The 19898-nt window shown below is 44.1% G+C and overlaps 1 protein-coding gene across 1 annotated transcript in view; it reads left to right on the top strand.

Moving 5' to 3' along the window:
• LOC120066684 (talin-2-like) overlaps nucleotides 1–19898 on the top strand; it is a 61123-nt gene that overhangs the window by 20870 nt on the left and 20355 nt on the right. The window contains exons 16-39 of the mRNA XM_039018129.1: nucleotides 52–150; nucleotides 360–527; nucleotides 801–1095; nucleotides 2205–2371; nucleotides 3059–3187; nucleotides 5680–5793; nucleotides 5952–6200; nucleotides 8072–8200; nucleotides 8302–8404; nucleotides 9489–9697; nucleotides 12179–12298; nucleotides 12581–12778; nucleotides 13387–13526; nucleotides 14111–14204; nucleotides 15104–15193; nucleotides 15309–15431; nucleotides 15652–15795; nucleotides 15988–16149; nucleotides 16344–16484; nucleotides 17210–17391; nucleotides 18241–18376; nucleotides 18462–18563; nucleotides 18671–18841; nucleotides 19034–19180. Coding sequence (XP_038874057.1) covers nucleotides 52–150; nucleotides 360–527; nucleotides 801–1095; nucleotides 2205–2371; nucleotides 3059–3187; nucleotides 5680–5793; nucleotides 5952–6200; nucleotides 8072–8200; nucleotides 8302–8404; nucleotides 9489–9697; nucleotides 12179–12298; nucleotides 12581–12778; nucleotides 13387–13526; nucleotides 14111–14204; nucleotides 15104–15193; nucleotides 15309–15431; nucleotides 15652–15795; nucleotides 15988–16149; nucleotides 16344–16484; nucleotides 17210–17391; nucleotides 18241–18376; nucleotides 18462–18563; nucleotides 18671–18841; nucleotides 19034–19180 — 3612 coding nt within the window. The remainder of the gene's footprint in view (nucleotides 1–51; nucleotides 151–359; nucleotides 528–800; nucleotides 1096–2204; nucleotides 2372–3058; nucleotides 3188–5679; nucleotides 5794–5951; nucleotides 6201–8071; nucleotides 8201–8301; nucleotides 8405–9488; nucleotides 9698–12178; nucleotides 12299–12580; nucleotides 12779–13386; nucleotides 13527–14110; nucleotides 14205–15103; nucleotides 15194–15308; nucleotides 15432–15651; nucleotides 15796–15987; nucleotides 16150–16343; nucleotides 16485–17209; nucleotides 17392–18240; nucleotides 18377–18461; nucleotides 18564–18670; nucleotides 18842–19033; nucleotides 19181–19898) is intronic.

Here is a 19898-nt window from a genome sequence, read left to right on the forward strand (position 1 = left end):
CGCGGTGGGGTCAGTGTTGTGAATGTAGCGATGTCACTCCCTCCCATGCAGCCCAGACAGACGGTGCTGACTGCAGCAGGAAGTATAGGCCAGGCCAGCGGGGACCTGCTGCATCATATGGGGGAGGGCGAGACCGACGAGAGGTTCCAGGTTGGACTAGACTTTCCTCGCTATTTCTATAGTAACTGCTGCAAAACAGGAAAACACACATGTTCCCCCAGTTCCTGTTTAAAGCTTCACACACACTTATGTAACGGTATCAGGCTTTGTTTTCTTTAGCTATTGTAATTGAATGGACAGCAAAAAGTCTGCTCAGCTCTGCTGTGAGTCAGTGAGTGACATTGATGAATGTGTTTCAGGACATTCTAATGAGCCTGGCCAAAGCGGTGGCCAACGCAGCTGCCATGATGGTCCTCAAGGCCAAGAATGTGGCCCAGGTGGCGGAGGACACAGTGTTGCAGAACCGAGTGATTGCAGCTGCTACTCGGTGTGCCCTTTCCACCTCACAGCTGGTGGCCTGCACCAAGGTACTGCCCTGACTGACTGCCACACCCCTGTCCCTGTCTCCTGTAGACATGAAGGACAGCTCAGGGCAAGAACTGAGATAAGAGCTGGCTTACTGAAATTAAATGGCTGTTTGTCCTATCTCTAAATTCCTAGTACAGAGTAGCGTATGCTAAGTTAGTTTTGTCAACAATAACATTATCATTCTTGTACACACCAAAATGAGTCCACTAGCATCTCTGAATGTGTTTAATTTTGAGTGGACAGTCAAGACTGATTGTGGACTGTTCGTCCAGGTGGTGAGCCCCACCATCAGTTCTCCGGTGTGCCAGGAGCAGCTGGTTGAGGCAGGGAAGCTGGTGGACCGCTCGGTGGAGAGCTGCGTCAAGGCCTGCCTGTCTGCAACAGACGACAGTGAGCACCTGAAGCAGGTAGGTGCCGCGGCCAACACGGTGAGCCAGGCACTCAGTGACCTGCTGCAGCACGTACGCCACTATGCCAGCTGTGGTGAGCCCATCGGACGCTACGACCAGGCCACAGACACCATCATGACCGTCACCGAGAGCATCTTCACCTCCATGGGAGACGCAGGTGAGCTCTGGGAGGGGAGGGGAAAGGCGGATGAAGTTGGGAGGGGAGAGACAACTAAAGTGGAATGGGAGGGGAGTGGTTCAGAACTTTTTGGGAGGTGGGGAGAGAACTTTTCACTCTTGATTCATCTTGCAAGTATTTTCACATTCCTGGCTAGTTCTGGGATTCAGCAGTTTGAGTCTCAAACCTTTAGCTAGCTATTATCAAAGGACGCAAGATGTAATAATTATCATTCAAGTAGACAGGACTATCCAGCCTGTTTCTTGTCTTTGATTTTCTTGAGACTTTCACTGGGGTTGTTCCTATGTATTTTGACTGAGTGGGACCTAAGATGTTGTCAGGTTATGGTTTATATTAACTGACCTTCAATACCCTGCTGTTCAAACATTTTCAAAGCCTGAAATGTTTGTTATGGGTTGCCCATGAGTCTGAAGAATTCCCAACCCCAGCCAATCCTCAAGGGGTCGTAGAAAGCATGTCATCGAAAACCACTACAGAGCTTAAAATCTGCTCTCAATCACATTCAGTGCGGCTTTGAAATGTAACTGAAAACATATGACTTTAAAAAGTGTTTTAGGGCTTAAAACTCTGACTTTCATAAAACATCGTAAAATAAAAACTGAAGTAGATCAGCCAAGTATAATTTATTATGAAATATGTCTTTAAAAGTCCCATTTCACTGATAGGGAAAAAAATGTGTCTCTAAGGCTGTAGTCTGTAAAGTACCCTCGATGTCGTGCCTTTGATAGTCTTCTCTCCAGTTATTTCTAGCTGGAGGTGGGTGTTTAGCAATAACAGTTTTTATAGGCTGACTGGGGGAAATACGGTAGCTTCTGTACAGCACTATAGAGGTTTTATAGTGCTTTTATTCTTCTATTTCCTCACAGAATACACATAAAGACAGATGTATTTTTTTATAACCAGTGAGGAAGACAAAAGTAAACTGCTGTGGTACTATCAGTACGATACCAGAAGGGGAAAAGGACATTGTGTAGTATAGTGTGTGAGGTCCAATGAGGGATCAGTTTCTGTGTAGATACTGTAGCACAGTCGGGAGACATTGACCCTGGCTCTGTCTCTCTCCTCTCTCTCTCTCTGACCCTGTGTAGGGGAGATGGTGCGTCAGGCCAGGGTGCTGGCTCAGGCCACTTCTGACCTGGTCAATGCCATGAGGTCAGATGCTGAGGCCGAGGTGGACGTGGACAACTCTAAGAAGCTCCTGGCTGCAGCCAAACTCCTGGCTGATGCCACGGCCAGGATGGTAGATGCTGCTAAGGTACGGGGACAGGGACAACCACAATGCTAGCCTACTTAGAGTTCTACGATAGATTGTTGTATGCCATTAGTGTGTAAACTGTACAGTATGTCATGTTAGTGTATTATCATTAGTGTCATGTCTACAACTATAACTAGAATTCCACTGCTGTCATTTGTTGGAAAGGAGATGTATAGTATTCCTAATGTAGTCTGGGCTGTAGCTTCTCTTTAGAGCTGAAATAATAAAAGTGCAGGACCAATGGTTCTTAATAAGCCCTTGGCGCTGTAGACAAGTATAAATGAGCAGGATATTATCAATGTGAAAATGCCAGGCAAGTGAAACGATGCTTATGCTTTTGCTCTGTGACACATTCATCACAACACTGCTGCCATTACAAAGAGGAAATAGGAATCTTGCACTGGTGGTTTCCTTGGAAACTGTCAGAAAGCAGACAGTGTCTAATGCTGCTCTGCATTTAATGTACGGTCACAGTGTTTGGAAATTGTTCAGAGTGCTACTGAGACATGTGGTGTACAGTCACAGTGTTGGGGAAATGTTCAGAGTGCTACTGAGACTATGAGAGAGGGTTTGATATTCCCTTTGCCACTGCAGAACTACGATTGTAGTTAGTGGTGATTTTGCTTGTTGTGTCTGTGTGTGCCTGCCTGCCTGTCTGCCTGTGTGTGTGTGCGCATGCGTAAACAGGGAGCTGCAGCTTACCCAGAGAATGAGGACCAGCAGCAGAGGCTGAGAGAGGCAGCAGAGGGGTTACGTGTTGCTACTAACGCTGCAGCTCAGAATGCCATCAAGAAGAAGCTGGTCAACAGGCTGGAGGTGGGTTGGGTGGAGAATGAGAGAATATTGTAACCTTTGTGCTAACTTTGAGTCCCTGTCCAGTTGTAGCTTTGTAGCAATCAACGTTTTCGACTTTACACTACTATGTCCTTTCTCACAAACAAACCCCATAAGTCCATCCAACACCATGACGCACCATTAAAGAGGAGTGTGTGTCAGACCCCCCTACATAGATATGTGTGAAGATGCATAGACCCCCCCCCCCCCAAGCCTTAGGAAAGAGCATTGCAAAAGGTTAAATTAATTATAATTAATTTGCACAAATGAGGTGTTGTATTTATTCTCTACATTATTTCTGTACCTGCAGCAGGAGTATGTGAATCCTATTAGCTGTGTGAATTAGTTAATCGTAGTGTAAAGATCTGGGTTTAGCCCCTAGTATTAGTAGGCCCCTAAAGACCAGACCCGCACTGCACTGGAGCTTCCACTGCACACACTAACCGAAGGCTGGAATCAGTTTGATATCTGATGCATCATTCTCTGTAGCCTGTAATGGTAATGGCTTCCACTCCAAAGAGGAATCGGAGATAATAAAAACCATTTAGAATGTAATGTGTTTAGATTAACTGAGCACATACCTTCACCTGCCCTTTCATATGGCTGAAATGTCTCTTACTGATCTCCTAAAGCTTTGTATTAGTTTGTGTTTCAACACATTGCCATGTGTGTTGTCCTTACCAGCATGCTCTGCTTTTAAAATAATACTAAATATGTAGTCTGTTTGTAGTTTATCTGTTTCTGTTTCACCAGAGAGAAATTAAGTCTCTCTCTCTCTTTCTCTCTCATTTCTCTCTTCCTTTCTCTCGCTCCATCTCCCTCTTTCTCTATTTCTCTCTCTTCCTCTCCTTTCCTCTTGAGAGATGAGCCAGACAGGCAGCATTGTGCAATCTGTTTGTTTTCCACAGGACAAAGTTGCATTGTTGTTCAGGTTCTTGTTTCATCCTCCATCCTTCCACCCACTTTTCTCTCACCACTTTCCATTTTGTTGATACTTCAAAGAAAGTAATCTGGGTATGGATTAATGGCAATACAAAAAGTGTTTTGTACAGAGCTTATGTATTGCATTTTGAGAAAATGTTGTCCTCGTCCCAAAATACACTACCGTTCAAAAGTTTGGGGTCACTTAGGAATGTCCTTGTTTTAGAAAGAAAAGCTAATTTTTTGTCCATTAAAATAATATCAAATTGATCAGAAATACAGTATAGACATTGTTAATGTTGTAAATGACTATTGTAGACTATTTTTTTTAATGGAATATCTACATAGGCGTACAGAGGCCCATTATCAGCAACCGTCACTCCTGTGTTCCAATGGCACATTGTGTTAGCTAATCCAAGTTTATCATTTTAGAAGGCTAATTGATCATTAGAAAACCCTTTTGCAATTATGTTAGATATTCCATTAAAAATAAGCCGTTTCCAGCTACAATGGTCTGTAACGTCCATCGTTAGGAGAAAGAGAGGAGGACCAAGGTGCAGCATGGTAAGTATCCATTTTAATAAGGATACTTGAACAAAGAACAAAAACAATAAACCGACAAACGAACGAAGACGAAACAGTCCCGTATGGTGACAACACAAACACAGGAACAGGAACAATCACCCACAACCCACAATACAAAACAGGCTACCTAAATATGGCTCCCAATCAGAGACAAAGACTGACACCTGCCTCTGATTGAGAACCATATCAGGCCAAACACATAGAAATAGACAAACTAGACATACAACATAGAATGCCCACTCACATCACACCCTGACCAAACAAAACATAGAAACATACAAAGCAAACTATGGTCAGGGCGTGACATAGTCATTTACAACATTAACAATGTCTACACTGTATTTCTGATCAATTTGATGTTATTTTAATGGACAAAATTTTTGCTTTTCTTTCAAAAACAAGGACATTTCTAAGTGACCCCAGACTTTCGAAGGGGGGGGGGTGCCTTTCATTCAATTACTTGGATTCCACAAATATCCAACATTTTACCTTTTTGGTCAGTTGTTGATGTCCTCTAAGAAATGATTTAAGAACTCTTTGGCTTAGTTTGTGACCCCTCATTATGTTTGATCTATCTGGGAAGCTCAATCTGATACTGTATACAAAGCAGTATTATAAACCAGGTAGTTTGAGCCCTGGATGCTGATTGACTGAAAGCCATCTTATATGAGACAATATACCACAGGTATGATGCAAAATAACTTGTTTACTGTTCTAATTACATTACTAACCAGTTTATAATAGCAATAAGGCACCTCGGGGGTTTGTGGTATGTGGCAAATATATCATGGCTAAGGGCTGTATCCAGGCACTCCACGTTGCGTCGTGATTAAGAACAGCCCTTAACCGTGGTATATTGGCCACAAACCCCCGAGGTGCCTTAATTATACCACCCTCATCTATGTCTCTGATGTAAAACACATACCTACAACAATCTCTGTCAATATCTCTCTCTGTTTCTGGAACAGATTGCTGCTAAGCAGGCTGCGGCTGCTGCTACTCAGACCATCGCAGCTGCCCAGAACGCTGCTGTGTCCAATAAGAACACTGCCTCTCATCAACAACTAGTACACAGCTGCAAGGTACAGTAATATGGGTAGAGATTGATCCACAGCGAACAGGATCACTGTTAGATCACTCTGGTGAAATACATACAGTATTGAATCGATTACTACATTGGCAGCATTTATATTGCAGGTTTCATTGCATTGTTTTAATCAAATGATATGTCTACTTGAAGGCAGTGGCAGACCACATCCCTCAGCTGGTCCAGGGGATGAGGAGTAGTCAGGCTCAGCCAGAGGAACTCAGTGCCCAACTAGCCCTCATCATGGCCAGCCAGAGCTTCCTACAGCCTGGCAGTAAAATGGTGACGTCTGCAAAGTCAACTGTCCCCACAGTGACGGACCAGGCTGCAGCGATGCAACTTGGCCAATGTGCCAAGAACCTGGCTACCTGCCTAGCTGAGCTACGGACAGCCACCCAAAAGGTAAGTTCTGTACCCAGAGGTGTAGCACACACCCTCACAGCCCCCGCAAGGCGGAGGTTGGGGGCTCCCCCCGCCAAAAAAAGTATACTTTTTATTTTTCATGTTGGGGTTGTTGTCCCCCCGGAGGTTGGGCTCCCCAGATAGTGAACATGTCATTAGCCGTTAATTTTGGGGGGGAATTACAGGAAATTGGCTTTAAAACGGAAACATTTTATCTCAGCCTCATTGCAAAATGTGTCAAATAGCAGGAAATTAGGTCAGTGATTCTTCAAAATCGGAACAATAGTTGTCCGGTTGAGAGAAATACATTTTATAGTTGAAAGAAAATACATTTTGTTGGATTATTTGAGCTTAAAATGTAGAGTACCAGTTTTCGTTATTTTAACTATTTTCTACATTGTAGAATAATAGTGAAGACATCAAAACTATGAAATAGCACATTGTAGTAACCAATCATGTAGTAACCAAAAAAGTGTTAAACAAATCAAAATATATTTTAGATTCTTCAATGTAGCCACCCTTTGCCTTGATGACAGCTTTGCACACTCTTGGCATTCTCTCAACCAGCTTCACCTGGAATGCTTTTCCAACAGTCTTGAAGGAGTTCCCACATATGCTGAGCATGTGTTGGCTGCTTTTCCTTCACTCTGAGGTCCAACTCATCCCAAACCATCTCAATTGGGTTGAGGTTGGGTGATTGTGGAGGCCAGGTCATATTATTGATGTCCTTTAGTAGTGGTTTCTTTGGCTTTTTGGAGGAATCTCAAATATAAAATATATTTTGATTTAACACTTTTTTGGTTACTACATGATTCCATATATGTTATTTCATAGTTTTGATGTATTCACTATTATTCTACAATGTAGAAAATAGTAAAAAATTAAGAAGAATCCTTGAATGAGTTGGTGTGTCCAAACTCTTGACTGGTACTGTGTATTTAGGGGAATTTAAGGGAAAATATTTGTTTGGTGAATTTTCTAAATACTTTCAATATCATTAATTTCCATCTCGGCTCTATGGTTGGAAATGCCCTTGTCCGGAGCAAAGGATCCCAAATTCAAACTCTCCAAAATAGTGTTTAAAATTCTAAAAAATAATGGATATTAACTTTAAAAATCTCATGTAGTTTCTTGAAATAATTCTCTGTGACTTTAAAGAATATTTTTTTCAAAACTGTGATTCCTAAAAGATGTGTCTGGAGATTGGTCAACTCCGTCAGATTTGTCTAAAATCCTAAATTAATCAGGAATGAGCAGTGTCAGCTATACCATCAGGACCCCTTATTCATGTCCTCATTACATGTAGTGCAACAAGACCGCTCATGGTCTGTAAAGTTCTCTACTTTTGAGAGATTTAAACCAGCAATATTGGAATCACCATGGTCACAACCATAAACTGTCAACTCCATCTGCCTGATAGATTAAGATAGAATATGAATAATGGTTCAAATATGTTACATTTAATTAGGTTTTAGAGTCATAACGCAACTGAGGAAAAACTAAATTGCTACTATGTATACCACTTAAATGAAGAATACAAATGCAATTTTTGTTTCTGTAAAACATAAACTCTGTCAATTCTGAAAGATCTGATAGAATGGTTATGTTTTTATTGGGGATTTTCAAATGAATAATTTTTCCATATTTTACAAATGTTTATATTAAACTTTTATTTTTAGAGGCAAAAAGATGTATGTTTTGAGTATCTGTTGTCAACTCCGTCAGTGGCTTGTCAACTCCGTCACTGATGGCTAACCCCCTTAATGAAGATAATGTTTTTTATCCACAGCTACTGATAGTCATGTTTTCATACAGGAAGCACAGCTTCTGGGCTCTGTGTGAGAGAGGTTTGTGTATGTGTGCTTCTGCAGGCCCATGAAGCCTGTGGTCCTCTGGAGATAGACTCTGCTCTCAGTGCTGTCCAAACTCTGAGGAGTGAGCTTCAAGATGCCAGGATGGCTGCGCACAATGGGCAGCTCAAACCACTTCCTGGGGAATCGGTCAGTTCATTATAGAATACATTGATTTGTTCCAGTCATGCAAAGCAAATCTGCAGATGTGTGAAAATGCATGACTTGGTGCTCCTGTGTTGTCCCTACAGCTAGAGAAGTGTGCCCAGGACCTGGGTAGTACCTCCAAGGCTGTTGGCTCCTCTATGGCCCAGCTGCTGACCTGTGCTGCACAGGGCAATGAACACTACACAGGTAGGAAAGCAAACACAGCGTGCACTGAGAAGTATTGAGCAGTACAAGAGGAATGTTCACCTAAACTTTTGACAGACATCATTGAGTGGCTGTGTAGAATGTTTTTTCTGGACTATACTTATTATTTTCTGTCCTTTTAGTTAGATGTTATTATTTGACATTAGGAACCGTTTTCAAATGTCACGATCAGCTACAGGGTCTCAGTAAATCTCTACTCTACCAAGTGGGGTAAGAGAGGTTATAAAGTAGGCAGTAGAAACCCTAACAATCATTCACTTTCCTTCTACCAATAGATATACAAGTGTAATTCAATTCTTGATTTAGTGATGATGTTATCACTATTGCCTAAGAGCAAGCAATAAATCCGATGGGTCCTGCTGCACAGCCTGTCATTTTCTATAGCCTCCATTCTAGCTCCATTTAGTCTCTCAGGAGAATTGATGAAGACAAATTTGAATAGTGTATTCTAACAATGGCTGCTCCCTCCCTCCCAGGCTGTGCTGCTTCACGTTGGGTCCCAGGGTGCTACTCTCTCCTCATTCATCTTATTTTCACTAGATTCAACATTCCATTAGCAATGGGCTCCACTCGGCTGGATAATGAAATTTGATGCAATTTGCTGCATTCCCTCATCTCAGCTTTGTGTGTAATAACTAAAGCCCCAATCTCACATGGTGCCTCGTTCTCCTATCTATCTAATTTGTTTTAACAATAGGGGTGCTTTAGGTTGGGCTCACTGTGCTATTCCTACTGTTCAGTTACACATTACCAACAACTCGTTCTATTCATTTTGAGCACTAAAGCTGCACCTCTGAATGGGTGTATGTCTTGATACAGGACATATTTAGTGAAGTGATAATGAGATTGAAAGGAAGTGATATTCAGCTTGCAGTTTGTCTAGTGAATAAATCATGATGCAGCTATCCAGAGTCAGTAGGTTGTTTAGCTGCATCTTAAATAACAATGATGAGGCACACTGGGATGTTGACACCAGGTTTTCCATCATTATTTCCTGGACTAGCTTTGTTAATCCAACTCCAAGACTTCCACTCACTCTAACACTGTCTGTTTCTGTTGTGTGTAGGAGTGGCTGCCAGGGAGACTGCCCAGGCCTTGAGGACACTGGCCCAGGCAGCCAGAGGTGTCGCTGCCAGCACTAAAGAACCCCAGTCTGCGGCGGCCATGTTGGATTCTGCCCAGTACGTCATGGAGGGCTCTGCCATGCTCATCCATGAGGCCCACCAGGCCCTGGTCTCCCCCGGCGACGCAGAGAGTCAGCAAAGGCTAGCACAGGTGAGGAACTCCTGACATCTAAACTGCTCGCGTGCGTCAACAAGCATCTGCGTAGCCAGGCGCTAAAAGAGAACTTGGTTCTATTTGTGACGCTTGATGTGCTGCAAGTCCCGCCTCTCCCATCTCATTGGTTTTTAGGAGCATATACCCACATGGGTGATTGAAAGATGAACTGAGGTCCATACTCCAGTTCAATTGGTGGTGGTAATGCACCTTAACGTTGGTTGCCAACCACCATATAAAGTCCAAAGAAGAAGAAGCCTGAAGGAGGAGAGATTACTAGAAACTAACTTGGTTTACCCTTTTATCTGTGGATTAATTGTCAGAGTAGAGGACCTTGTGCATTTCAGGTAAAATAACAACCCAATGTTTATATCCCAGGACAAATTATCTAGAAACAAAAAGCTAGCTAGCTAAATTGCCATAAATGCTTAATGCTTTTCGACCTTACCCAAATTAATATAAACTCAATAAAAAAAGAAAGGTCCCTTTTTCAGGACCCTGTCTTTCAAAGATAATTTGTAAAAATCCAAATAACTTCACAGATCTTCATTGTAAAGGGGTTAAACACTGTTTCCCATGCTTATTCAATGAACCATAAACAATTAATGAACATGCACCTGTGGAACGGTCGTTAAGACTCTAACAGCTTACAGACGGTAGGCAATTAAGGTCACAGTTATGAAAACTTAGGACACTAAAGAGGCCATTCTATTGACTCTGGAAAAACACCAAAAGAAAGATGCCCAGGGTCCCTGCTCATCTGCGTGAACGTGCCTTAGGTATGCTGTAAGGAGGCATGAGGACTGCAGACGTGGCCAGGGCAATAAATTGCAATGTCCGTACTGTGAGATGCCTAAGACAGTGCTACAGGGAGACAGGACGGACAGCTGAACATCCTCGCAGTGGCAGACCATGTGTAACGACACATGCACAGGATCGGTACATCTGAACATCACACCTGCGGGACAGGTACAGGATGGCAACAACAACTGCCCGAGTTACACCAGGAACGCACAATCCCTCCATCAGTGCTCAGACTGTCCGCAATAGGCTGAGAGAGACTGGACTGAGGGCTTGTAGGCCTGTTGTAAGGCAGGTCCTCACCAGACATCCCCGGCAACAACGTCGCCTATGGGCACAAACCCACTGTCGTTGGACGAGACAGGACTGGCACAAAGTGCTCTTCACTGACGAGTCGCCGTTTTGTCTCACCAGGGGTGATGGTCGGATTCGCGTTTATCGTTGAAGGAATGAGCATTACACCGAGGCCTGTACTCTGGAGCGGGATCGATTTGGAGGTGGCGGGTTCGTCATGGTCTGGGGCGGTGTGTCACAGCATCATCGGACTGAGCTTGTTGTCATTGTAGGCAATCTCAACACTGTGCGTTACAGGGAAGACATCCTCCTCCCTCATGTGGTACCGTTCCTACAGGCTCATCCTGACATGACCATCCAGCATGACAATGCCACCCAGCCATACTGCTCGTTCTGTGTGTGATTTCCTGCAAGACAGGAATGTCAGTGTTCTGCAATGGCCAGTGAAGAGCCTGGATCTCAATCCCATTGAACACGTCTGGGACCTGTTGGATCGGAGGGTGAGGGCTAGGGCCATTCCCCCCCCAGAAATGTCTGGGAACTTGCAGGTGCCTTGGTGGAAGAGTGGGGTAACATTTCACAGCAAGAACTGGCAAATCTGGTGCAGTCCATGAGGAAGAGATGCACTGCAGTACTTAATGCAGCTGGTGGTCACATCAGATACTGACTGTTACTTTTGATTTTGACCTCCCTTTTGTTCAGGGACAAATTATTCAATTTCTGTTAGTCACATGTCTTTGGAACTTGTTCAGTTTATGTCTCCGTTGTTGAATCTTATGTTCATACAAATATTTACACATGTTTGCTGAAAATAAACGCAGTTGACAGTGAGAGGACGTTTCTTTTTTTGCTGAGTTTAGTTGGTTCCAAGTTTGTTTTGCTAATATTTATTTCAACCTGCGTGTCCTGATCGCGTCTGGTGTGGATGGACAAAATCAACATGCAAGCAATGGCACACGCATGCGCCCAGTCTAGTCAGAGTGTGACAGACTTCCTGTATTGATGTCCTATTCAGACAGTTGTGTTAATGTTCCAAGCACAGTCTTTTCTGTTGGGCTCTTTCCTCTCCTCTACATTCTGGATGATAACCGATTTGTAAACCCTGCTACTTTCCATAACAATTATCTGCTTTAAGGGTTGCTATTTTCTCTAGCTCCAGTAAAACTGCTTATTTGCAGCAGGGCCCTTTGGGAGATAAACATATTGGTTGGCATATGTCTGTGACGGTAGCATAAATTAGTGACATGGATTGTCGTGCTCCGCTTGCAGGCTGATTTGCATTTAAGATGTTTTTCCTTCTCAGAGCTGTGCTCTGTGACTGTGGAGCGTGGTTAGAATGTGTAATGTCAGCCCACTGACAGGCTGATCTGTGATGTGTTGCAGGTGGCCAAGGCAGTGTCCCACTCTCTGAATAACTGTGTGAACTGCCTGCCTGGCCAGAAGGATGTGGACATGGCCCTACGAAGCATCGGAGAGGCCAGCAAGAAGCTGCTGGTGGACACTGTGAGTCCTGCTGCCAGACCGGCGAGGCTGCAGTTTGGAGTGTTGATTTTATTACACATCTGAACATGAGTGCTTATAGAGAGTCAATGCTGTCCTAAACCTAAACACACAGTTGGCATATATTACCTCTAGTCATTAATCATCTACGCAGACATTTCACAACTATCCAAGGAAAAATTGAACATAAACATAACACAAATACCATACCAATTATTATGTAACAAATAATACTGATAATAATGTACGGAATACTATACTTGTGTTTTTCCTGTATGTCTCCAGCTCCCCCCCTGCAGTAAGTCTTTCCAGGACGCTCAGAGTGAGCTGAACCATACTGCTGCAGAGCTCAACCACTCAGCAGGAGACGTGGTCCATTCCTCCCGGGGTACCAGCAGCCAACTGGCCGTGGCTTCTGGGAAATTCAGTGAGGACTTTGATGAGTTCCTGGACGCCGGCGTTGAGATGGCTGGACACACTCAAGTAGGTATCATTTTCTGTAGCAGGTCCCAACAGCCCCATAGAAATATCTGATTCCTCTCCTTTGAAATAGGTCTGGACAAATGTTATGACGCCTGAATAAACTGTTGGTGGACAGGAGCGGTTTAGATTTAATAGGATGAAATGGAAATGCCTCTGAGGTAGTCATGTTGAGTGGCTTCAAATTTTTCTGTCGCTTGAGCACTTAAGCTATTTTGATTCATTTGTTAATTAGGCCTTTTCATCTAATTCACTTAGGCACATGATTGTCCCCGAGAGCGCTAACACAGTCAGACGTAATGAGATCTTTGATGATGTTCTGGTTATTTTGCTCATTAATTTGGATAGATTGTGTGGGAGAGCAGTTGATGTAGCATGACACACAGGCCTTAATCAGGCTTAAATGAGTAGGGGACTGGCTGGCTGAGGTGGGGGACACCGTTCACATGATACCAGTTTCATAGGCCATTCCACCAGAATGTGACAGTTGTTGACAATAAGTACAGTTGCATTTTCCTGGAAAGATGTGTCTTAAATAACATGTTGACCACTCTTCAACATATTTTATTCCAAGAAACAGCTGAGTTGTCTTGTGACTTTGTCGTTTGCAGTCCCAAGAGGACCAAATCACAGTGATTGGCAACCTGAAGAACATCTCCATGGCATCCAGCAAGCTCCTTCTGGCAGCCAAGTCCCTGTCAGTGGATCCTGGAGCAGCTAACGCCAAGAACCTGTTAGCTGCTGCAGCAAGGTGAGGCCACTCTATATGGAGCTGAATGGCATAGTATAAGGATGTCTCTTATCACACACTACTTGAGTATAAGGAGGTCTACATTAGCACAAAGTAAGACTGTAAGGAGTGACTTAGATTAAGTCAATTAAAACAAAAACATATTCATATACTGTATATTCTGACTCGGTTTTCATTCAAATCCACATAAAACAAGTACACTACTATCATAGTTTATATCCATTCTATGAAACATCTCTGCTGTGGTTGTACGGCCCATTTCACATCATGTTGCTAGGCTGAGAAATAGACAGAGATAGTAGGGTAGAATCCCCCCTGGTGGAGAGATGGCAGGCAGCTGGCCCCGCTGGGCTTTGAGCCTGACTGACTTCCCTCTCTTTAATTGTGCAGATGGAAGCCATGGCTGGAGCTTGTCTGTAATCACTAAGCACAGCCTCCACACTCCTGTACAGTGTGAGATTGTCACAGGGAGAGAGGGGCGATGGACTCTGCCATGCATGTGTAAAGTAAAATTGTATGCGTGTGTGTGTATATAGAGAGATGTGAGCGCTGAAAAGCCCTGTGCTGCTGCCCTTGTGTTTCAGAGCGGTGACGGAGAGCATTAATCAGCTCATCACACTGTGTACCCAGCAGGCACCGGGCCAGAAGGAGTGTGACAACGCTCTGAGAGAACTGGAGGTAGCTGTTTTACTGTACACTAAACAACCCTTTTTATGTTCAGGCTAGCTAATATTCATGTTTATTTCAGTCTACACAAAGTAAAGGGTTTTGATGTAGTAACTTTTTGTCCCCCACGATAAAATCGGGGTGGGAACTGTGGATCTGTCTCCATCTGTTAGTACATTCGTACGTTCATACATTAGTCACGTGATATCTCAGACAGCACTAGTCTGATTTTATTGAAATTTAGGAAAATCATATGTCTTACCAAAGAGATCCATAATTAACAACATTACGCTGATTGGCTCAAGGGGGGGCGCTGCATCATTCGTGGGGAATGAGATATTTACTGCTGCCTTGTTTTGTGTTGATTTGAATCCTATAAAGCAATGGTTTACCATTACAATTCATTAATGATGGATGAATTGGATTATATTTAACGGCTGAATGAGATGCATGTTGCTGAGGGTTTCTGTATTGACATTATTTTATGCACAACATTGCTCTGTCTCCATGGGAAATAATGACCAAGTCGTTTACTTCCTCTGTGCCTTGAGCCCCTTCAGCCCATGTCCCCTCCTTTTCACATGCTCTGATAGACAGGTAATAACTATCTCTGTATCCCTCCTGCACAACATTGAATGACAGTCACCATTAATTTCAACCCCTGAAGTACCACTAATTATACTTTTATGTAACTAACAGATCTGTGGGTTATTTTCCTAAGTGACTAAGTAATAATGCTTGGCTACATGACTTCCCTCTATAAGTTAAAGATGACTTCAAAACAGACCTATTAAAAACAGTTGGACTTGTTTTTCATGCAGCACACATTTTAATTCCCCCAAGTTGGATATCAGATTGGTTCAGCAGTTTGTGCTCTCCTTATTGTTGAGCCCCTCTCTCGCTGTGTACAGGCTGTGAGGGGATTGCTGGACAACCCCAGTGAGCCTGTCAGTGAGCTCTCCTACTTTGACTGCATCGAGAGTGTCATGGAGAACTCAAAGGTGAAGCCTTACAAAACAATCACAGGCATCATAGACTTTAAATATCCGCAATATCTAACGTAATAGACAGCTGAAGAGGTAATCTTACAGTTTATTTCCATTTCTTCATGTGTAGGTTCTTGGGGAGTCCATGGCGGGGATTTCCCAACACTGTAAGACGGGCAACGTGCCAGCGTTTGGGAATTGTGTGGGAGTGGCGTCCAAGGCCCTGTGTGGGTTGACGGAGGCGGCTGGACAGGTGAGATCCCAGCCTAGTACTGACTGACTGTCTGGAGCCTACAGCCTCCCTTCCACTCCTCCCTGCTATCAGGTCTGGGTCTGGCAAACAACCAACAGTCTCTATCAGCTCTAGACCTCTGTTCATGTTTAGTTACAGCACCTACATCTACCTCTCTCTAAATCAGAAACGAAGCCATGAGCGTTCCTCTCTCCTCTCTTTCCTTCTCCCCACACTGCAGGCCTCCTACCTAGTGGGTGTGTCCGATCCAAACAGCCAATCTGGTCAAGAGGGCCTGGTGGATCCAATCCAGTTTGCCCGGGCCAACCAGGCTATTCAGATGGCCTGTCAAAACCTGGTGGACCCAGCCAGCAGCCCCTCTCAGGTGAGAAGACCAATGTAGTGAGACATTTATTGAGATAATGAATCTATTATACAAATAGTGACTTAATCAAATGGATTGTTAAATTTGAACATCAACATAACATCAAACTTCTTCTCACCATATGCATCTTTAGAGAAATGTTTATACTGCTTTGTTTGTCATTTGTTTTGTTTGTGTTTGTTTGTTTGTTAGGTTCTGTCCGCAGCAACGATTGTAGCCAAGCATACCTCAGCTCTTTGCAATGCCTGCCGCCTGGCCTCGTCCAAGACATCCAACCCTGTGGCCAGGAGACACTTTGTTCAGTCAGCCAAAGAGGTTGCAAACACCACGGCCAACCTTGTGAAAACTATAAAGGTATGTGTACTCTCTGCCATGGTCCACTCATAAATGGTATTCTTGTACTTTGTGCCTTCAGGAAAAGTAGATTTATTGATGTTCTCTGTTTCACTTAAAATATCTCCGTCATTTATAATGAAGACAGATGGCTATATTGTGTAGCTGAGTTGGAGTGTTGGCTTAGGAGGTCATGTCCAGTTGTTTTCTTCCAGGCCTTGGATGGGGACTTCTCAGAGGAGAACAGAAACAGGTGCCATGTTGCTACAACTCCACTTATCGAGGCTGTAGAGAATCTATCCACATTTTCCTCCAACCCAGAGTTTGCTAGTATCCCTGCACAGATCAGCAATGAGGTTCGTATGAGTGCTTGTTCAGGGGGTGACTTTGTATTGTGCAATATGTAAGCTCTTCAATGACAATGTGTATTTTCACTATCTATATGAAAATTAAAATGCAGTTCTTGCTCAGAGGACAATTTTTTTTATCTCCTAAGAGGTTTCTTCAGTCTACATTGTCACATTGTTTTATTTGTCTGCTTCCTCATATATTCTGTAATATAAAGGAGACGGCAAAGCTACTCCTACAGATTCCATGAATACATTGGTGACTAGGGCATTCAATCCCCTTGAAATAGGACCTCCGATATAGAGCCAGTACAGTGCAGGAAAGCTGGTGGAATTGGTTTGATGCACCATTTCCCTCTAATTTATTTAATGTCAGTAAATGGCTCAAGGAGAAATCGGATGTATTTTATGTTACAATGTAGCAGAAAGAGTCCTCACACAGCCCTAAAAGCGACTTATCTGTTGGAGGGCAGTGTTTAACTGCTCTCTCTCTCAGCACAGCTGCTCTAATCTTCAGCTTGTTAATCTAATTGTCGAGGGAGGCTTTAGCTGCCATCATAAAGACTCTAGGTGTGCCTCTGCATCTCTGTGTAAAGCATAACAATAATAATAGTAAGAGATCAATGACATCTGTGTAGTGTGTTGCTATTGAGCTGTTAGTTAGGTTCTTCTTTAACCTGTGTTGTTTTATCACCTTCACTGTCCTCCCCTCCCTCCCTCTTTCCCATTTCCAGGGCTTTGCAGCCCAGGAGCCCATCATGCGTTCAGCTTTCTCCATGCTGGACAGCTCCACCCTGCTCCTGGAGACTGCCCGCTCTCTCATCATCAACCCCAAAGACCCGCCCACCTGGTCCATCCTGGCTGGGCACTCCCGCACCGTCTCTGACTCCATCAAGAGCCTCATCACCTCCATCAGGTCAGCACAGACCCCTCTGGTTCTGCACTATGGTGCTCTGGATATTATCCTGTTAAGGCCTTGCCGGACAACTCACCCTGAATATAATTCCACTGCTCTATCGGTCGTGCATACATTCAGAATCTGCCATCCTAGAAGTTGTTTGTGTGACTTCAAAGTGAAGGGCGTTGTACAAAACAAATTCATCAGCGATTGGATCGTCTCTAAGAAATCTATCCAATCAGAGTATCAAAGTTGATAACATCGTCATGTAGGCTGGCTCTTGAACCCAACCCATCGGTTTCTGGGACTAATCAAAACGGTCAGAATATGTTTGCGTTCTAGAAATCGTAGGGGAGGGAGGCAAATCCAGACTCATGGTGGAGAAGAAACGTCAGTTTGGCCAGAGTGCTGTGGATGGGTAGCCAGGCAAATTGAGACCCTGGGTGAGGGGGAGTTCAGCTATCTTTGAGTAACTGTCGGTTCGACTGAGCAGTGAGTTGACATGTCATTTATGGTGGTTGGGTTTCCCCCTCCCATGTAATAGGAAGAGGAATGCTCTATGGCACTGATAAAGATGAGTAGGCAGTGTTCCGTGGAGGATCTGCTGGTGCTGCTTAGACAGATTTCTTATACTTAGAAAGACCCTTCTGCTGTGTTGAATAGAAGTGTCTTCCCTCATTATCTCTCACACAGAGTAAATTGCCCCTTAGCTTCAGAACATTTTGCATCTGGTCAACCTCTAGAGACCATGTTTGCAAAAAGTGTACCTAGTATACATGATTTTCCTTCTTTGAGGTGTGATACTGCATTAATAACCTGCTTGTAGAAGTACTGCCTTGTTCCTATTTATCATGATACTGTTGGTAGGGACAAGGCGCCAGGGCAGAGAGAGTGTGACTTCTCCATTGATAACATCAACAAGTGTATCCGGGACATCGAGCAGGCTTCTCTAGCTGCTGTGGGCCAGAGCCTACAGGGATGTAGGGATGACATATCTTTGGAAGTAAGTTTGAACTGTCAAATCATCACTATAATTGCTTTTTGTTCATTTTCATTTTCCCCATCGTAATTCTATGCTGCCCCCTTAGGCTTTGCAGGAGCAGCTGACATCGTCGGTGCAGGAGATTGGACATCTCATCGATCCTATCAGTACTGCAGCCAGGGGTGAAGCTGCCCAGCTGGGACACAAGGTACTAGTCTGGGACCATCCCCCTATAGGGAGAAAGTCCTGTCTCCTAGATCCACTCCTCTTATTCAATCTGTGTCTCATACTGTTACATGATACTGTTTCTCCCAGGTGACGCAGCTGGCCAGCTACTTTGAGCCCCTCATCGTGGCGTCTGTTGGCCTGGCCTCTAAGATCGTCGACCAGCAGCAGCAGATGAACATCCTGGACCAGACTAAGACCCTGTCAGAGTCCGCCCTGCAGATGCTCTACGCAGCCAAGGAGGGAGGTGGAAACCCTAAGGTAATGTTACTGTACAACACAGGGCACAGAGGCCATGCTTGAGCAATGGAGCAAAACTTAATTAGTATAGATTTGTGTGCACCTCGTTCCACAATCTATCGTATTGCTTCTTGTAGTTGCATAGCCATGTGTATTGTTATGATGAAGATCTTTGAGTTTCACGATGCTCTGGTGTGTTTACTGCGTGTCCAGGCGGCCCACACCCACGACGCCATATCAGAGGCTGCCCAGCTGATGAAGGAGGCTGTGGAAGACATCATGGTGACGCTGAACGAGGCGGCCAGTGAGGGCGGCATGGTGGGAGGCATGGTGGAGGCTATCGCTGAGGCCATGGGCAGGGTGAGTGGGGCTGGTGTCCTGTACAGTAGGGTGTGTAGTACTGTATAGTAGTAGTGTGTATGTGTGTACATGTGCGTGTACAGTATATCACAGGAAGTCGGTGGCACCTTAATTGGAAAGAATGGGCTCGTGGTAATGACTGGAGTGGAATAGTGGAATGGTATCAAATACGTCAAACACGTGGTTTCCAGGTGTTTGATGCCATTCCATTTGCTCTGTTCCGTACATTATTATGAGCCGTTCTCCCCTCAGCAGCCTTCACTGGTGTATATGTGCATGTGTACTGTGGCCACAAGCAGTTCAGGAGTAGAGCTCTGCTGAGAACACTCATCTCTTCCTACTGCTTTAAGATGACTCCACCACGGTGGGCGGGCAGAGAAACATCCTCTAACTGACACTCATTAGTGAGATGGATGGGAAGTGTCAGGTCCCGGCCTCAGAGCTGTCGGCTGTCACTCATCCACTGGCTGTCACCCTCCGTCTCCTAAGATCTGTCACAGACTTGATAATAATAAATTATGCCTGCATTCTTGATTGGCTGAATGCTTCTATCAGAAGTTGTTCTCTATATGTTTCTAGCCCTTTGAATTCGATTTCTGTTACTGCATAGAAAATAACACATTGAGCGGCCTTATGTGGATATCTGCATTCTGCAACATATTTATGCAGAGAGTTCATTGAATAAAGAAAAGCTTTATTCAAATGTGTGGTAGATGCT

The sequence above is a fragment of the Salvelinus namaycush genome, chromosome 21 (genome assembly GCF_016432855.1).
Source record: "Salvelinus namaycush isolate Seneca chromosome 21, SaNama_1.0, whole genome shotgun sequence".
NCBI lineage: Eukaryota > Metazoa > Chordata > Actinopteri > Salmoniformes > Salmonidae > Salvelinus > Salvelinus namaycush.